The 17499-nt window shown below is 44.0% G+C and overlaps 1 protein-coding gene and 1 pseudogene across 2 annotated transcripts in view; one reads left to right on the top strand and one right to left on the bottom strand.

Moving 5' to 3' along the window:
* Positions 1 to 3399: 3399 nt before the first annotated feature.
* On the top strand, positions 3400 to 4222 carry LOC309530919 (histone H2A.J pseudogene; annotated as a pseudogene). The gene has a single exon. The product of its transcript is annotated as a histone H2A.J pseudogene (transcript).
* A 4125-nt stretch (positions 4223 to 8347) lies between these two features.
* NMS (neuromedin S) overlaps positions 8348 to 17499 on the bottom strand; it is a 20869-nt gene continuing 11717 nt past the window's right edge. Inside the window, exons 5-12 of the mRNA XM_082220178.1 lie at positions 16732 to 16791; positions 16603 to 16629; positions 16463 to 16516; positions 15214 to 15288; positions 14249 to 14284; positions 12851 to 12892; positions 11450 to 11500; positions 8348 to 8514 (exon numbers count right to left, since the gene is read on the bottom strand). Of these exons, the coding sequence (XP_082076304.1) occupies positions 11462 to 11500; positions 12851 to 12892; positions 14249 to 14284; positions 15214 to 15288; positions 16463 to 16516; positions 16603 to 16629; positions 16732 to 16791 (333 nt within the window). The 3' untranslated portion in view covers positions 8348 to 8514; positions 11450 to 11461. The remainder of the gene's footprint in view (positions 8515 to 11449; positions 11501 to 12850; positions 12893 to 14248; positions 14285 to 15213; positions 15289 to 16462; positions 16517 to 16602; positions 16630 to 16731; positions 16792 to 17499) is intronic.

Here is a 17499-nt window from a genome sequence, read left to right as displayed (position 1 = left end):
TAGGACATACCTCACCATTATGGCACAAGCTTACAAGTCAGCTGCTTCTGCTGCATTGTATCAGTTCGTGGCTAAACCAAACTTTGTGGCACTATTAAAAGACTAACAGATTTACTGAGGCCTTCCAAGTGCCACGAGATTCTTTGTCACTTTTGCTGTAATCTATTTTTAGAGAAGTTTTTAATGTTTGAAGTTTTATTCTGTTTTTAGTCCTCTGTTGGGAGCCGCCTGGAGTGGCTGGGGAAACCCAGCCAGATGGGCGGGGTATAAATAATGTAATTATTATTATTATTATTATTATTATTATTATTATTATTATTAGATACGCAAGCTTCCGCTCTGCGCTTTGTTGCTACCTACTGATGCATCATTTGAAAGCAAGCACCAGATAACAACCCTGTTATAAGAAAAAAACTGCCCCTTTTCCCTTATGGGGTATCAAAGAGCCCATATAGAGTCCTTATGTAGGTTTTCTATTGGTAGGAGAAAATAACAGAGGCCAGCCAGAGAATATTGAGAAGCAAAGCAGCTAGTAAGCATGATCTTTATTAAACTGTTGCAACAGGGTCCCCCACTCCCCCCACGCAGGGAGGGAGGAGAGGAACCCTGAACAATGGTGTGCAAGCTCTTATATAGACTTTTGGAATTGCCTCCCCTGTAGCTCAAGACCACCTCCTAAAACATCATACATACATCACAGGGGGGCGGTCTACAGCAGAAAACCTGTCTGTCAGGATACCCAATAATGTTCAATCATTGCTCAACCTGGGCCATTCTTTTGTGATGGTAAATACTTTAGTTCCTGAATCTCTTACACATATTGATAGTTTGTGCAGCTTAACAGATACTTGCCAGACAAATTTTGCAAGGGGAGACATAAGCCCCTACAGTCCAAGACAACTGGAAAGCTTTTCCCATTTCCTTCCTCCATGCAGACAAATAAATGTAAAGGTAAAGGGACCTCTGACCATTAGGTCCAGTCATGACCGACTCTGGGGTTGCGGCACTCATCTCGCTTTATTGGTCGAGGGAGCTGGCATACAGCTTCCGGGTCACGTGGCCAGCATGACTAAGCCGCTTGTGGCAAACCAGAGATAAATAGGTACCGCTCCGACGGGAAGGTAAACAGCGTTTCCGTGCACTGCTCTGGTTCGCCAGAAGCGGCTTAGTCATGCTGGCCACATGACCTGGAAGCTGTACGCTGGCTCCCCTGGCCAATAAAGCGAGATGAGCGCCGCAACCCCAGAGTCGGCCACGACTGGACCTAATGGTCAGGGGTCCCTTTACCTTTTAGGGAGGGAGATTGGCTCAAGTTACTGAGGTAACTTGAGCTGAAATGAAATTGCTAATCAGCTTGCTACAGTTGAGGAGAGACAAAAAGAGACCCCAAAAAGTCTGGGTGGGGGATACTTGAAAGAGAGAAAGTGTGTAGTGCTCTTAAGATAACTTCTAAAACCAAGGTCCGTTTCTGTTTGCTCTGCTTTGATATGATATGGCTGTCATAACATTAAAACCAATCATAATAAATGCTCAATATAAGTATGGAGGAGCCCATAATCTTAAAACGGGCCATGAGAGGAGATAGCAGATTTTCAAATTAGGCTCCACCAGGTTCTGTGCAGGTTTCAGGTTGTCATTGGGACTGCAGGGGTAAAATAAACATACCATAGTTTATCCTCCATTGTTTAACATATAAAACCTAGCTGTTATCCATATCTCTATTTCCATCTCTTAGTGGAAAGTTTCCTTGGTAGGTGGAAAACATATTGAATGTGGTCAAACCAAGGTAGAATAGAACGGTTCTATTACTTCCCTTGAGAATTAAAATTAGCTTTCTGAAAGTGTCATAATTGTGGTAAAATACCCTCTCAAACCCTATTGATCGCAATGGGACTTCTTTAAATTTAAAGGATTGGTATCCATTAAAGTCAGAAATACTGACAAATTGGATGCAGCTGTTCTGAACAAATTGGTTTAAAAAGAGGGTTATGTCAAAGGAGGAGAAAATTCTTGTCTTTGTCGTTGTCTGCTGTAATAAGAAGGTGAGTAGGTTTTTTGAAATGAAAAAAATGCAAGTGGTTTAATTAGTTTATAATATAAGAGTAATACATATAAGTATAAGTATAGAGACGCGGGTGGCGCTGTGGGTAAAACCTCAGTGCCTAGGACTTGCCGATTGCATGGTCGGCGGTTCGAATCCCTGCGGCGGGGTGAGCTCCCGTCTTCCGGTCCCAGCTCCTGCCCACCTAGCAGTTCGAAAGCACCCGTAAGTGCAAGTAGATAAATAGGTACCGCTTTATAGAGGGAAGGTAAACGGCGTTTCCATGCGCTGCACTGGTACCGGCTCGCCAGAGCAGCTTCGTCACGCTGGCCACGTGACCCAGAAGTGTCTCCAGACAGCGCTGGCCCCCGGCCTCTTAAGTGAGGTGGGCGCACAAGCCTAGAGTCACAACTGGCCCGTACGGGCAGGGGTACCTTTACCTTTACTTTATGTTATGCTTAAAGATAATATGTTATGAATAATAAATACATTATGCTTAACAATAATATATATTAGCACACGTATATTATGTGTACTACTGATTGCTGTTAGATTTTCCTTTCCTTTTTAATTTTTAAAAGCTTTTTAGGGGGGTGGGAAACCCTGCTTGGCCTTTAATGGTAGGCTAATCATGTTTTTAAAGAAATATAGCAGATGAAACTTTTAACTGTATGGTGAGACATAAGGCCTTCTAAGGTCTGAGGAGCAAGCCACCATTGGACGTGTACAATAGCATTCCTAGTAAAGAGGCGTAGCTCCCGCATTGACTTAACACCATGTAGCTGTATTTTAGAGAATAAAAATTATATAATTTTTAAAAGAATTACTAAGTGGGTATATGACACTGACATCTTTTTTGATGACGCAGAATTCTCTAGCAGCTTTTTGTCCTAGCACTTTTTGCTACTGACTGAACAAACTTTGTGCTATCAGTGGCAAAAATTCCTTCTTCCTCACTTTCTATACCTTACTATGGGGTGGTAGCATTATTTTAAACAGGGATAGCAAACATGGTGCCCTTTCGGATGCAGGCCTTCCAAGTGTTTCTATTGTGTTCCAGGGACGTTCCCGATTTAGAAAAGCATCCCAGTTTCTTACTTGATCCTGGAATGTCCCATTTTTCCTTAGGATGTCCCTATTTAAATTGGAGAAATGTTGGAAAGTATTGAGCTATCCAACACCCAAGCCATCTGAAGTTAATACTCCATAGGGAACGTTGTTTAAGGTTTTATTATATTGTTTATATCTATTAGAAGCCTGGAGTATAAATAGTAAAATCATCATTATGGAATGAGATGTCCTTATGTTCATCTGAGAAATGCTGGATGGTATGCAGATGTTGTTGGCCTACAATCCTTCAGCCTGGATCGTAGTTGCTGTGGCTGATGGGAATTGGAGTCCAGCAACTGGTGTAGAGCTCCTCTTTGGCTGACCTGGTCCTAAAATGGCTGAACTTGATTTGGCAGAAAACCAGTCTGCTTAGAAGAATGTAAATCTTAACGCCACATCCTAGGTCATTATTACAGAAAATTATTAGGCGTTTGGTTCTCCAAATACTCTTCCTTCCAGATTGCAGGAAGGTCAACTAGGCTTTGGACACCTCACAAAGCCATTTGCATTGTGTAATGGAGGTGGGCTCTCCTCTCTTACTTGTAGGATCCAGGATGTCTGGGCGGGGCAAGAAGCCGGCAAAGCCTGCAATCAAGGTAAAAAAAAGCAAAAGTGCAAGAGCTGGCTTGCAGTTCCCAGTGGGCCGCATTGGACGTCTTTTGAGACGGGGTCGGTATGCAGAAAGAGTGGGTGTTGGCGCCTCGGTGTACATGGCTGCCGTGTTGGAATATCTGACTGCAGAGCTACTGGAGCTGGCGGGAAATGCTGCTCATGAGAACAAGAAGCAACGAATTGGGCCACGCCACATCCAGTTGGCGATCAGAAGCGATGATGAGCTGAACAAGCTGTTTGCACATGTGACCATTGCGGAAGGTGGAGTTCTCCCCAACATCCATACCCAGCTTATTCCCAAGAAGACTCTGCAGCGTAAGGAAGCCACAGGACACCCTGAATCCCAGGAATTATAAAACTTTCAGCATTTCAGTATCTTGCAAGAACAGACTCTGCCAGAAAGGTTGTATTGCCAGAAGCTTAGCTTTTGTTCTTTGGGGCATTCATCATTAGTATGGTCTGTTGTAAAAAACAAAACAAAAAAAAAACTTTAAATGTTTATTAAATGTTAAAATAAAGGCAAATTCTATAATGTACAGACAAATGTTGTATGCTTTTAATTAGCCTTACCGGTTGTGTCTAATGCAGTGTTTCCCAACCTTTTTTGGGCAAAGGCACACTTGTTTCATGAAAAAAATCTTGAGGCACACCACCATTACAGCCCCGTGATGTCAGCGCGCAGCGTCACGCCGGGAGGGACATGAATTGCTAGCAAATTACATAATCACCTCCTTGAGGGCTGGCTCATCTTCTCCGAAGGCAGAACCCCATTAATTAACAGCACAGACTCACACCATAGCCAAGACGAGGGGGGAAAACCTCAGTCATGCACAGTCATGCACATGTGGGGGCTAAATGAGGACGAAGACCGGGCAGAGAGCAGGGTTCAAATCACCCCACCTGGCCAGGACAATCCCTGGGTGCTCCCTTGGGCCACTCGCCTGACCCACCTCGCAGGGCTGTTGTTGCGAGGATAACACGGGGAGAACCACGCGCGCCCCCGGGACCTCCTTGGAGGAGAAAGCGGGCAATGAATGCAATGAACGAAATATATGAGAGGCGACCAGGTTTTGCAGGTGAGGGGCCCCCACCAGCCTCCGCTTCCAACACCCGGCGCAACGACGCCGAAGTTTCCCCCCGGGCTCGGCTCGGGGAGCAGCGCTGCTCCCCCCCGGCTCCCCTTCGCCCTCCCGGCTCTCTCTGCGCCGCGGTGCCATTGCATTGCACTGCACTCCATGCAATGCCTGCACGCATGCGTTGCCTTGCACGCCCGCCAAGGGGTCTCCCCGCGGTCCGATGCGTCCCCTCCGGCGCGGATGCAGCATTGCAAAAATAAAACCCCCCCGACGCAGCCCTACCTGGGGGGCAGCCTCCGCCTCCGCCGCTTCGCCTCCGCGGGGATCCCCGGGCTCCATCCTGCCGCCCGATCTCCGCAGGGGCGCAGGCAGGCTGCGCGGGGTCTGTGCGGAAGAGCCCCTGCCCGCCCGGCCGCCGCCGCCGCGCTCATTCCATGGCCGGGAGAAGAGCGCTTCAAACAAAATGCCCGGCCTGCCAGGCCACGCTGGGAAACGTAGTTTGCGCACCCCGCGCGGGCGCGGAGCCCAAGGGCAAGGGGACTACGGATCCCGGCAGCCCCCGCGCCGGGGACGGAGGGGGAGAGGCCGGGTGCAGGGATGGAGGGACTGGTGGGCGAGCAAGTGAGTGAGTGGCAGCCGCCAAGCCTTGGCCGAGAGCCAGGAAGGGCCTCCCCGGAGGAGGAGGAGGGAGGCGCAGAGCGGGAGGGAGGGAGGGAACCCCAGGGGTCATCTAGTGACGGCGCCCCAATCGAAAATTTGACTTAAAAAAAAAATCTTTCGGATTTTTAAATTTTTCCCGCGGCACACCAGGCAACATCTCGCGGCACACTAGTGTGCCGCGGAACAGTGGTTGGGAAACACTGGTCTAATGACCTGTGAACTAGCTACAATATCTTTCCTACTTGTATGACTTTCCATTACAGACCCACACAAGTTGTTTTGTGAAGCAATTGAGCTGCTATTTTTAAGACCTATGGGTTCCCAGCCACTGACCTATGAACTTGGCCAGCTTGATTGCTTGCTTCATCACCTTCTTGACCCTGCAGTAGCGCAATTCTTGTAATGACCTTGGGCTGTGACTGATCTCATCCAGCAGGTATTGTGTGCTCTGTTATCTAATAAGCCCCAGATATGCTTGATAATGGTGGAGTAGCTAGAGGTGGTGGCCCCTAGCATCAGACAAAGACAGCCGCCTTGGGGTACAGAGCTGTTTGTGTTTTCCATGCAGCCTGTTCTGTGCCCCCTAAGCTAGCTGGCTCCCCTCAGGCAAGGTGGAGAGTACTATCTCATCAGTACTGAGGTAAGATTAAAATGCCAGCCTGCTAGATTTTGGTATGTAGAATGGAGCAGGCCGGGCAGCATCTTGTCTTTCACTTCAGGTTTCAACATTTGTTTTAGCTGACCAAAATTATCTGCTGCTTGATTGTAACAAGCTTTCCAATCATTTTACCAGAAATGTCTTGAGCTAGCTTTGGAAGCAGCCAAGTAATATCACAGTTGGGAGTGTGCGCCAATGTGAATCAGCTTCTTGCAGAATGCAATCCTTGCCAGATTTGCTTGCAAGTTGTTCTTGCTGACAGCAGTTGATTTGCTTTCAAATAAGCACACTTAGGACCACAACCTTAATGTGTACAGTTCGCACGGTAATGGCTGAGGCAGATGGAGGTGATATGTTTCGGTTTGCAGCTTCACCACCCGTACCTTCAACCCTCTAATTTGATGTGAAATGCTTTCATTAGAAGAAAGATATGTTGAAATTAACATACCGAAGTGTTTACGTCTCAGGTTTTCTGCATGTGAGTTTGAAATGTACAACTTCAAATATCTTTTAGATCCCTATGAGATAAAACCAAGATGGTGTTTTGGAACCTCCTGCAAGGTTTTAATATACATTACTAGTTCAGTTTCATGTGGCCCCGTGATGGAGATGAAATTGTGTTTTGCTCGCCAAGTTAACTGAAAAACCACAGGATGGCTTCCACCAGTCTTTGACAATTAAGGAACAGGGCTTGACCATTAGAGAGCTTTGTTTCTCCTTTTTTTAAAAAAGTGTTGTCATCCTCTGTTCTGTTCCCTTTAGCGACTGGGCTGTGATTCACTTCCCCAGGAATGAACAGGAGGATTTGCCCATAGTTGAAGTTGAATTGAAAGCTGTCGTTTTAATTAATACGTACCTCGTGTGTGCAAGAGGCTTCTGCCACTAAAGTCTACTGTGTGTTGAAAATACTGTTGTGAGTTTGGGTGGGCATAGGCTATATGCCGGAACCCTGTTCTAATTCTTGGATCCAGTCAAACTCAATTAAAAAAAAAGAAATGAGATTCATATACATGTATGTGTATAAATAAACCATATATCAGCTTCCTCTCTCCCTCATTCTGAGGAAACTCAACCCTGGAAGCAACTGGAATCCCTGGAATCTTGCACTGCTTGGAGATTGTGGTGAGGTGCAACAACATATTTATTATGTTCCTTCTGGAACCAAGGGTCTGACACTTTCCAATCTCTAGAATTGTATAGTCACTTCTACCATTTCCTGTGGTGCAGGAAGTGCTTCCATGTTCTACAATGTGGGTAATTCTGAAACAATTATGTAGGAATAATGTGCCACACCTGTTTACTTTTAGGTGTCCAGATAGATTGATATCTTTCAAAGTTTGAATTTTCTTACGTTTTTAAAGACTTTTTGACCTATATCAAAATAGTTCACCCTACTCTACTCTTGGATTATTGTGTAATGGTGGGCCAAATCCAGAACTGGCCCACTCTCTCTGGGTCATTTCTGACAGGTTTGTGGGGCCATTAATCTGTCAATCACTTGATGGACAGAATCTATCGCAGAGGCAGACAGAATCCATATTAGTTCTTCTTGTTCTGATTTCGTTCACGTACGTCTTAAATCATGTCCCAGGGAGATTTTTAGGCTGATTCCAGGAAAATCTTTAAAAATCGAAATAAAAACAGTACTTAAAACAATAATAAGTGAGGAGTCCATATGAGTTTTACCAAGAGCAGTTCTGCATCTCCACTTCTGCTGCTTTAAGCAGTTTAAAGCTGAGACCTGGAGCAGCTTGAAAGCACAGCACTTCTGCCATGCCTGATAAAGTGCTTTTTAAAATGGTGCAGGAACCATGCTACTTCATGTGTACTTCTATGTGCTGAGGGCCATTGCATGTACAACAAAATGGCTGCCTCTGTGTTGTACTGATGGGGACAGCTTCCCTTTTACGCTGCTGAACTCACAAACGTAAGGAAGGAAGGATAATATCTAATAAATATATCCTCCCCAAGCAGCTATTCACACCCCAACAACTTGTCCCTTCATCATGACTTATGCCACAAATAAAGCAGACACATCTGAGTAACTATTCACTGAATCGTAATTATTTCTTTTTAACAAAGAACACATTTGGGTTTCTGCTAAATGAGGACATGGCAAACCTAAATGAATATTCAGCTGGGTACATATGGGGATTGGGGGTATAAAGGGAGGGCATGAACACACAGAGAAACCATACAGGTATAATTTATGGCTGCAAATTTATTACATGTAACTTCACAGGCTTCAAGAGCAGGTCTCTGAACAGCGGACTAGTAGTCCAAACGTTTGTTTTCAGAGTTTAAAGTGATAGAGCGAGGAAGTCAAGTGACCCTTGGGTTTTCTCTTTCCTTGAAGTCTGAAAGAAAAATACTGCAGTTAGTCTTTGAAGGAATCTAGGTACTTAAGGCATTCGCCAATCAACTGTTGAAGCCTTCCCTCTCCGTCCCCTAATGGAGATGATGTCCTCCATGCAAAGATGCTCTTGCAAGAAGGCTGCACATAACTACTGCAGTATGCCTCTAGATACCAGTTGCTGGACACTGTTGCAGTCCAGCCTCCTTGCAGGCATGCCATGGACATCTGGTTGGCCACTGTGAATAGAGAATGCTGGACTAGTCAAGCCTTTGGTCTGATCCAGAAAGGCTTGGTACTGGGATAGCTCAGTTGGTAGAGCAGAACTCTTAATCTCTGGGTTGTGGGTTTTAGCCCCACATTGGGCAAAAGATTGCAGGGTCTTGGGGCTAGATGACACTTGTGGTCCCTTCCAACTCTGCAATTCTATGATTCTACTGGATTGGACCCTTCATTTTTAGGGCAGTTGTGTCAATTCTGAAAGCTTTAAGCCTACCAGTACAACAAAATAATATGATCTGTATGTAGCAGCTATGAGTTCCAGTACTTCAGCTGAACTGGCTGGTAGTTAAAATAAAAAAATATTCACTTGGATTCAAAAAGGCTAAAACATGTAGTTAGCAATAAGCTTTTTGGTAGAAAAGATATTGTTGTTTTTCTTGGCCATTGGCATAAAATTACAAACAGGAGATGCATCACATTGCTAGGCAGAGCACAAATGCGTAGAAGTTCCAGTCAGTGCACTCCTTATGAGGAAGTTGGCATACATAGCAGTATATGGCATAATGAGTCTGCTTCTAAAAGCTAGAGCTCCTTTCTTGTTCCTACATGGAAACTGCTAGTTGGCAGTAAGACCAAATTATTTTAAAACACAGCAGGGATCTTATTAGCAATCTCAGATATTAAAACCATTTAAAAAACATAAAGTTATTTGTCCAAACACCTTCATGGCAAAAACAGTCCTTTAATCCCAACTCTTCCCAGCCATTTGGACACAAGTTCTATTCTGTTTCTACAAAGATGTCTTGATTCATGCAAAAGGTAATGGATTGTCATGGACTGGCTGGATGCAGAGGAATAGTGGGAGGCACCAACTAGAGAACCCCCAAGGGAAGAAGGCTAAGAGCTAGGGGACTGGTGGTGGTAAGATGAGCACACTGGGGAAAAGTGTTGGAAGCTGAGACAGTAACAGGGCTTAGTGAGCAGGGGGAGTCTGTGGTAGAGAACAGTACAGAAGCAGAGACTGGAGATGAGAGAGGGCCAAGAGGAAGAGATGAGTATGGTTAGTGAAGAAACCAAGGTGTCTTCCCTTCCTGCTGTGACCAGTTCCCCTTCCTCCTGGTCTCCCAGAACCAAAAGAAGCGTGAAGAGAGTAGAGTAAAGACAGCTGTGGTGATATAGTCTCAGATGGCTTGGGAATGACCCAGGGGAGGAGAAGACTTGGGGAACTGTGGGACGATGAGGACCTTCAGTCCCCACAACTGCCTCATAGAGGCAAGATCTACTGGGACGAGTTGCTGTGCTCACTAGGCCTGGTCTCCTGAGCCAACCATGTTCCTTTGAATAAAGAATAAACTTTGCTGATCTATTGCCAACCTGTTCCTGACTCCCTCTCCTGACAGATGTGCTCTGCAGGGGTGCTGTGAGCATAAATCTGTGTGCTGTAGCTGCACATGGTGTTCCAGATCACGTAGCACGAGACCCATGTGCAGCTCCAGTCAACTTTTGATGATGGTGATCACATGACTGAAGAAGGGGATGAAACCCAGCATCACCTGCCCCTAGTGGCGCTGCTAATGCCAGTGACACAGACCATGTATTGGGGAGCAACTGTGCCTGAGTATGTGAAGTAGTATATTGTCTCCCTGCTTATTTAACTTATATGCAGAATTCATCATGCGAAAGGCTGGGCTGGATGAATCCCTAGCCGGAATTAAGATTGCTGGAAGAAATATCAACAACCTCAGATATGCAGATGACACAACCTTGATGGCAGAAAGTGAGGAGGAATTAAAGAACCTTTTATTGAGGGTGAAAGAGGAGAGCGCAAAATATGGTCTGAAGCTCAACATCAAAAAAATGAAGATCATGGCCACTGGGCCCATCACCTCCTGGCAAATAGAAGGGGAAGAAATGGAGGCAGTGAGAGATTTTACTTTCTTGGGCTCCATGATCACTGCAGATGGTGACAGCAGCCACAAAATTAAAAGACGCCTGCTTCTTGGGAGAAAAGCAATGACAAACCTAGACAGCATCTTAAAAAGCAGAGACATCACCTTGCCAACAAAGGTCCATATAGTAAAAGCAATGGTTTTCCCAGTAGTGATGTATGGAAGTGAGAGCTGGACCATAAAGAAGGCTGATCGCCAAAGAATTGATGCTTTTGAATTATGGTTCTGGAGGAGACTCTTGAGAGTCCCATCGACTGCAAGAAGATCAAACCTATCCATTCTTAAGGAAATCAGCCCTGGATGCTCACTGGAAGGACAGATCGTGAAGCTGAGGCTCCAATACTTTGGCCACCTCATGAGAAGAAAAGACTCCCTGGAAAAGACCTTGATGTTGGGAAAGATGGAGGGCATAAGGAGAAGGGGACGACAGAGGACGAGATGGTTGGACAGTGTTCTCGAAGCTACCAGCATGAGTTTGACCAAACTGCGGGAGGCAGTGGAAGACAGAAGTGCCTGGCATGCTCTGGTCCATGAGGTCACGAAGAGTCGGACACGACTAAACGACTAAACAGCAACATGTGAAGTAGTACTATACATGTGAACTGTTTCACTGGTGTCAACATGCTTATAAAAATATTCTCCCCCCCCCCAGCTACATCCATGTCATTCCATGCTCATTATTATAGGAGAGGATACATGCACCCCATTGAGATATCATCATTACCGCCACAAACAAATATGAATGTTGTAAATAAATAAATACACGACCTTTTGACTGGCTTATTCACCTCCATTATCCACTGTCCTTCCATTCCTTGGCTGAAAATTTAACACGTAAAGAAAAATAAATTAAACACACTGCAATGTTACTCATGAAATAACATTGAGAAGCATAATCTCCAGCTTTGCCACAAAGTGAACAGCAGAAAATAAGAGGTGCAGAGTTGACTTTGTCGGCACACCAGGTGCTTCTCCAGCTCAAGGTCATTCAAAGGTGAGAGTTTGCAAAAGAGCATCACTTTGCTGACTAGAACAACTGCGCTGCATTCCGATTGGCTGTCAGAATGTTTTGTCAGCATGCAGGCATGTGCTTATCGTTCCATGCCTCCCATTCATATATGCTGGTCTGTGAGCAGATGCCCTCTACTGTTTGCACTCCTCCATATAAGCAGCATATAAGTTGCACTGAAGCCATGGCAAGGGTGGGTGGGGGCAATTCTTTGCCAGACATTTGGGGTGGAATTAAGCATTTGTATTATTATGAAGGTCCCATTTGCGCAAGCACTCCAGCTTTCCAGGAGGAACAATTTCCTCCTGCTGTGTGCTTTTTTTGTGGGTTCTTCAGACCCTTATAAGCCAATTTGAGGGGATGTAAGGGGAGGAGAGGAAGAGAAGCCCTGCTGTACAAGTGAAAGTCCTTGCACAGAAGCAACAACATTCTAAAACGATTGAAACATTCTAAAAAACAATTACAATAATGTATTTGTTTGTGTAGCTCCTCTGGCTTTTTAATTATTTAAATTCTCTAGATATTTAGGATGAGAAACAGATGCAGTGATACACTTAAGTAATTTTAGATTTTGGACCGAATGATCTTACAATGGGGAATGACTCTGTATATAGTCAATACGTATTATTCCCCAGTCCTGTTGCATTTGTGGAGTGAGGGACAGCTGCAGCTCATTCTGTTGAGTGGGCCACTGGACTCCTGCCCCAATTGCTGCCTTGATAGCACCACTAAATATATTGTATTACTGTAAGGAAGCCTGATGCAATCTACAGTGAGACCACAGTGTAGGGTGAACTGTAGATTTTAACACATGCTAGTATCACATAATGCAGAGCGTTCCAAACTTTTCATGTTGGTGACACACTTTTCAGACGTGCATCATTTCATGACACAGAATCCAGTTTTACTAGCAAACTGAAGGTTAAACTAACCCCTTTCCATCCCCGGGAGGAAGGCGGACAGCGTTCGCACAACACACCTACACACTGCAGCCGACACACTAACGTGCTGCGACACACAGTTTGGAAAGCTCTGATATAATGGTGTGTGTTTTGGGCGGCAGGCCTTATAAATGCTGTTTTCATTTTTTTATACCAAGAGGGGAAACTATGTATGGTTCAATTTTATTTTTCTGATAATGAACAAATAAAATTAGATACCCTGAAGAGAAAAAAGGGTCGGCCCAAGGTATCCAAGCTGTCCTGTAAAAGGAAAGAAATAAAGCAGACTTGGGAAAATGTTTCTAAACCTATTGTGCACTTTGACATAGGTCAGGAGTTCTGAAATACTGCAGTGTAGTGGGGCCCAATGAGATCCTGCAGCCAGCAGAGCCAAAACTTTCCTCCCAGCAATATAGGGGGTTCAAGCGCAATCTTATGCATGTCTACTCAAAATGGGGATCGCTCCTCGGTAAATATGCATAGGAAGGCAGCTGGTCAAAGCAATCCAACTCCCCCCCCCATTTAAACTAGACTGGGGAGGGCAGTTGGAATGAGTAGACTTATCCCTCCACCCAGCTCTCCTGACTAAGCTGGCTCCTGCCACCCATTACCAAGGGAAGTGACACAAGAATCATTCCCTTGGCTCTAACCTCCCGCTTCCACCTGCTGAATGTCTGGATAGGTGGTAGCCAGGAAAACACCACAACGAGGTGTTCTGGGGCAAGGAAGAGGCTGGTCCATGATCCATTGGATCCTGAGCTCTGATCTCACTGCTGTTGTGTGACAGGGTCAGGTCCAGTTGGTGCACCAGCCAGGAGCATGGATCTGGGCGCATCATCCTTTCCTCTGCTTTCCGCACATAGAAGCTAACTCCTAGGAGGCCACGGTCCCCCCCCCCCCAATAAAACAGTTGAGGGGGCCAGGCTCCCCAAAGTTGATGGGCGTCGCCATTCAAATTTTGCCCTGCGCCGCATCACGTGGTCGATTATGTGGGGCAGGGTTTACTCCCCCCCCAATAATTTAATCAAGTTGGCATTCCTCCTTCCACCACAGACTTTCTGAACAGCAGGGCTTCAGATGCATTGGTGGCCCTGCCATTCCAAAAAAGCCCCACCAGCTGGGTGGTGGTGGATAAGTTAGGACTGCAGCCTTAGTATAGCAACCACCAACAGAGAAATAGGAACAAGGAGAAGAGGAAGACAGAGATGACACTGTGACCCCCATTAAGCATATTAAGAAGGTTAGAGATGCCCCCTGAACAATTTTGGATGGCATTCCGAGGGCTGCTAAGGGAGGACAAAATTGCCCCAAATTGAGCAAATCTTTGCCTGGTTTGGGGTGATTCCTCCCCCTTCCCATTTTTCTTATGAACCATCATAGCTATGTTTGCTTTGAATGTATAAAGAGTCTACCCCGTGCTCACTCACAAGGTAGGAGAAGCAAAGGGCAGAGCATTCAAACATTTACTGTGTTGCTGGCATCACCCCTGCCATTCCTTGCCTTCTGTCTCTTTGATATGCTGACCCAGAAAGCTCACAGGGTGGCAAAACAAACTAACTGAGCATTGGGAGCTGTTGGTAACACATATGCACAATAATGCCCGCATTTTAAGCCTACCTTCTTCCCGAATTCTTCGGCTGCAAGCTGAGATTCCTGCAAGGTGATAGTGCATGTTAATTTCATCATCTCCTAATGCTGATAGGTTGATGCGTTTCAGCAGAAGCTAGCAGACTGCTCCAGTACATGACATTAGGCTAAAGCATTCGAAACACAAAACCACAGGCAATGTTGGAAACAGAAAGAGAATGCTAAACACCTTGAATTCATCTAATTTTTTTCTTTGGCCAAGCAACGGGTATAGCGCATGCTTCTGTTTCTTAAATGGAAATGGCATGATCATGCTCTTGAGCACAACACCAAAGCTCAAATGGAAAGTTAGATCTTAGTATTGATTTTTGAAAGTGCTATTATTTATTCTGTAAATTTGTTCCTAGTACCATTCTCTACATTTTCACTGAATGTTAAACTAGTCAAATGATGCAGCTGGTAGTTTACATTGCTACAGAGTTGTTGGGTTTTTTTTGTATCTGCTACACCCAGTCTCCTACAGATGTCAGTCAACAAAAAGTTGCAATTGACTGCAATGGGAATGAATTATTCTACCAGTTAAGGATATTACAGTGCAGTATGTTCCTGCATGCAAAAGCGCTTTGCAAAGTTGCTTCAGCATTCAGCACCAATACAGGAGTGATACTGGAGATTTTGACCATCCTTTGGGTAGGGATAGTGTATGTGCCTAGCAGTTCACAAACACTAGAAGAATTAACTAACAGGAATAGTCACATCGACAATGATGGTTGTGACTTACTTTGAATAAACTTTAAAAACGGGGTACAATAAGGAAATTCATGGGGGGAGGAATGATAGAATGTTTTAAGAAAAATAAAGGGAGATAAGGAGGAAATGAGAGTAGACAAATGCACACAATTTCACCACCAGTACAATGGTTTTTTAAAAGAAAAGGAAAAAGTCAAAATGAAGTGTTTGTGCCACAAAATACTATGGATGAAGCGAGTGCATACAGGATCAAGGAATCTTTTCATTCTCCTCTCCGAGAGCTTTGGAGCAAGGCTCATTAAAGGATGCACAGGGAAAGACTGTAACAAAGAGATATCATGAACATCAATTTTATGCAAAGACAAAAATTAGAAAGATAAATGCGTAAAGCCTAGATGACAGCTACCGTATATGGTTCACTGACAGAGTGACATTCCTAATCTACCTGTAACATCATCTCAACATACATGACTTTATAAGGAACTGGCTCATTCAAAATACGAAGTCCCAAAATAAGTTTATCAAGAAGTTTCAGATGCAGCCAGAAAACCATCCCTTGGGGGCTTTGCCAGGATTGTAGAGCAGTGCAGAGGTGCTGAGTAATTAGGAGCAGATCCCTCATGCTGTAATCCTAAATGCACTTGCTAGGCATAAAGCTCCATGGAACTAAGTGGGGTCTGTTCAGGGCAAACATGCATTGGGTCATAATGTGGTTCAGGACACTTCTTGCCATTGTTTTAATGAAGCGAATAACCATTACTAATTATATATGTATACACACAGAGATATGCTAAATAATAATAATAATAATAATAATAATAATAATAATAATTCATGAAGTCGTTGCTAAGGCTTTTTGTGGGTAAAGTCATTCACTAACTGTTCAAAAGAGAGGATTGTATTAGGCTAATGGATTTTCATTCCCCCCCCTTTGATAGATGGTTCCCATGTTACACTGAAGGGAGTGTGTGCCGTTGGTGGCTGTCTAAAACCCTACCGGGCTCTTATGAATCTAGTTGCAAGATTTTTTCAGATCCTGGTAACTTCCTCACTGTACATTTAAAGCACTTATACCACTTTGACCATCATGACTTCCCTCAAAGATTACTGGGAACTGTAAGAGTCCTGAGAGTTGTAAAGACACCCCTCACACAGCTACAGTTCCCATGATTCTTTGGGGAAAGCCTGGAGTGTTGAAGAGGTATGAGACTGCTTTAAATGTATGGTCCAGATGTGAGATAAATCTTATTTGACGTTATTTGCCTGGCTTAAGGTTCAGCCTGCCCTTTGTGAACTTGAGTTGCAATCCTATGCACAATTCCTTTGTAATAAGTGCCATTGGTTTCAATGGGTCTTAATTCCAAGCAGACATGCATAGGTTTGCATTGCTAATAAACACACTCAAGGCACGTGAAAGATTTTATATACTGTTCTATACTATTTTGTATGTTGTGATGTATAAAATATAAAATATGCTTATGTTAAAATACTAACCCCGGTTTTAAGTGGATATGTTGGATCTTGAGCTCTGGAGTAGTGAAATAAAAACTGCACAGAAAGAGCTTTTTTAGTATGTTGCATTATTTAAAGAAAAACAGGTATTATGCATATTATAAAGAAAGGTAAATACTCACTCTTTTATATATTTCCTGATTATTTTCCTAGTGAGGAGAAGCATATTAGATTACATGAGGATTGATGATTACGTAACTACATAAATACTGTAACAGAGTTTTCAGAGAAAAGAAAGAATCGGAACATACCTCATCTATCTGCATGCCATTAAACATGGAGTTACAAAGATCCATAACAGAACGGCAGATCTAGAAGACAAAAAGTGCTTAAACTAAATATTGATGTGTTTGAAGCAAATAATAAAAAATAGAGGTAATTATACAAACATCAATTTAAAAAATTATTCTAATATACATTATTTTCAAACATAGTTAGTCAAGCATTACATATTTTGCAGTTGTTTTGATATAAAATCACCATGTCTGATTGTGGCCGTAAAATTAATTTTTATTTAATTTAGAATGCTGCCGCGAGAGTCAAACAAAACATTAAAAGTGCAACTTCTAACAGATCAAGGTGGTCTAGTGGGCCCATAAAGGATAAGGTGGGTTTTTTCCAAGTAAACTGATTCCAAGCTAATGAAGCTTTTATAGACTAATAACAACACTTTGAATTTGGCCTGGTAACAAATCAGTGGCCAGTGCGAATGTTGGAGCAGAGACACAATGTGCTGACAGGATCACACTCCAGAGTCTTTATTTAGTTTGAGTAATGGTGAACTATGAAACTCCCTGCCACCATAAAGAGATTGCTGTGGCAAAGAGTGATTAGGTATCAGAATAAAATTATGTCAGTCGTGTTTATGTCAAACTCTGCTTCCATCCACTGCTCACAACAGCTCCATTTTGTGACTGGTGGCCCTTGAACCCTTTCATGTCTGCCCCGGGGATAGAAACTTCGAAAACCCCTAATTTATGGCACTGAAAATTTATTACAACTTATTTTTACATGGGGTT

The sequence above is a fragment of the Podarcis vaucheri genome, assembly GCF_965113315.1.
Source record: "Podarcis vaucheri genome assembly, chromosome: 4".
In the NCBI taxonomy this organism is placed as follows: domain Eukaryota; kingdom Metazoa; phylum Chordata; class Lepidosauria; order Squamata; family Lacertidae; genus Podarcis; species Podarcis vaucheri.
Note: the sequence above shows the minus strand (reverse complement) of the source record. Positions and strands in the feature narration are given on the sequence as shown.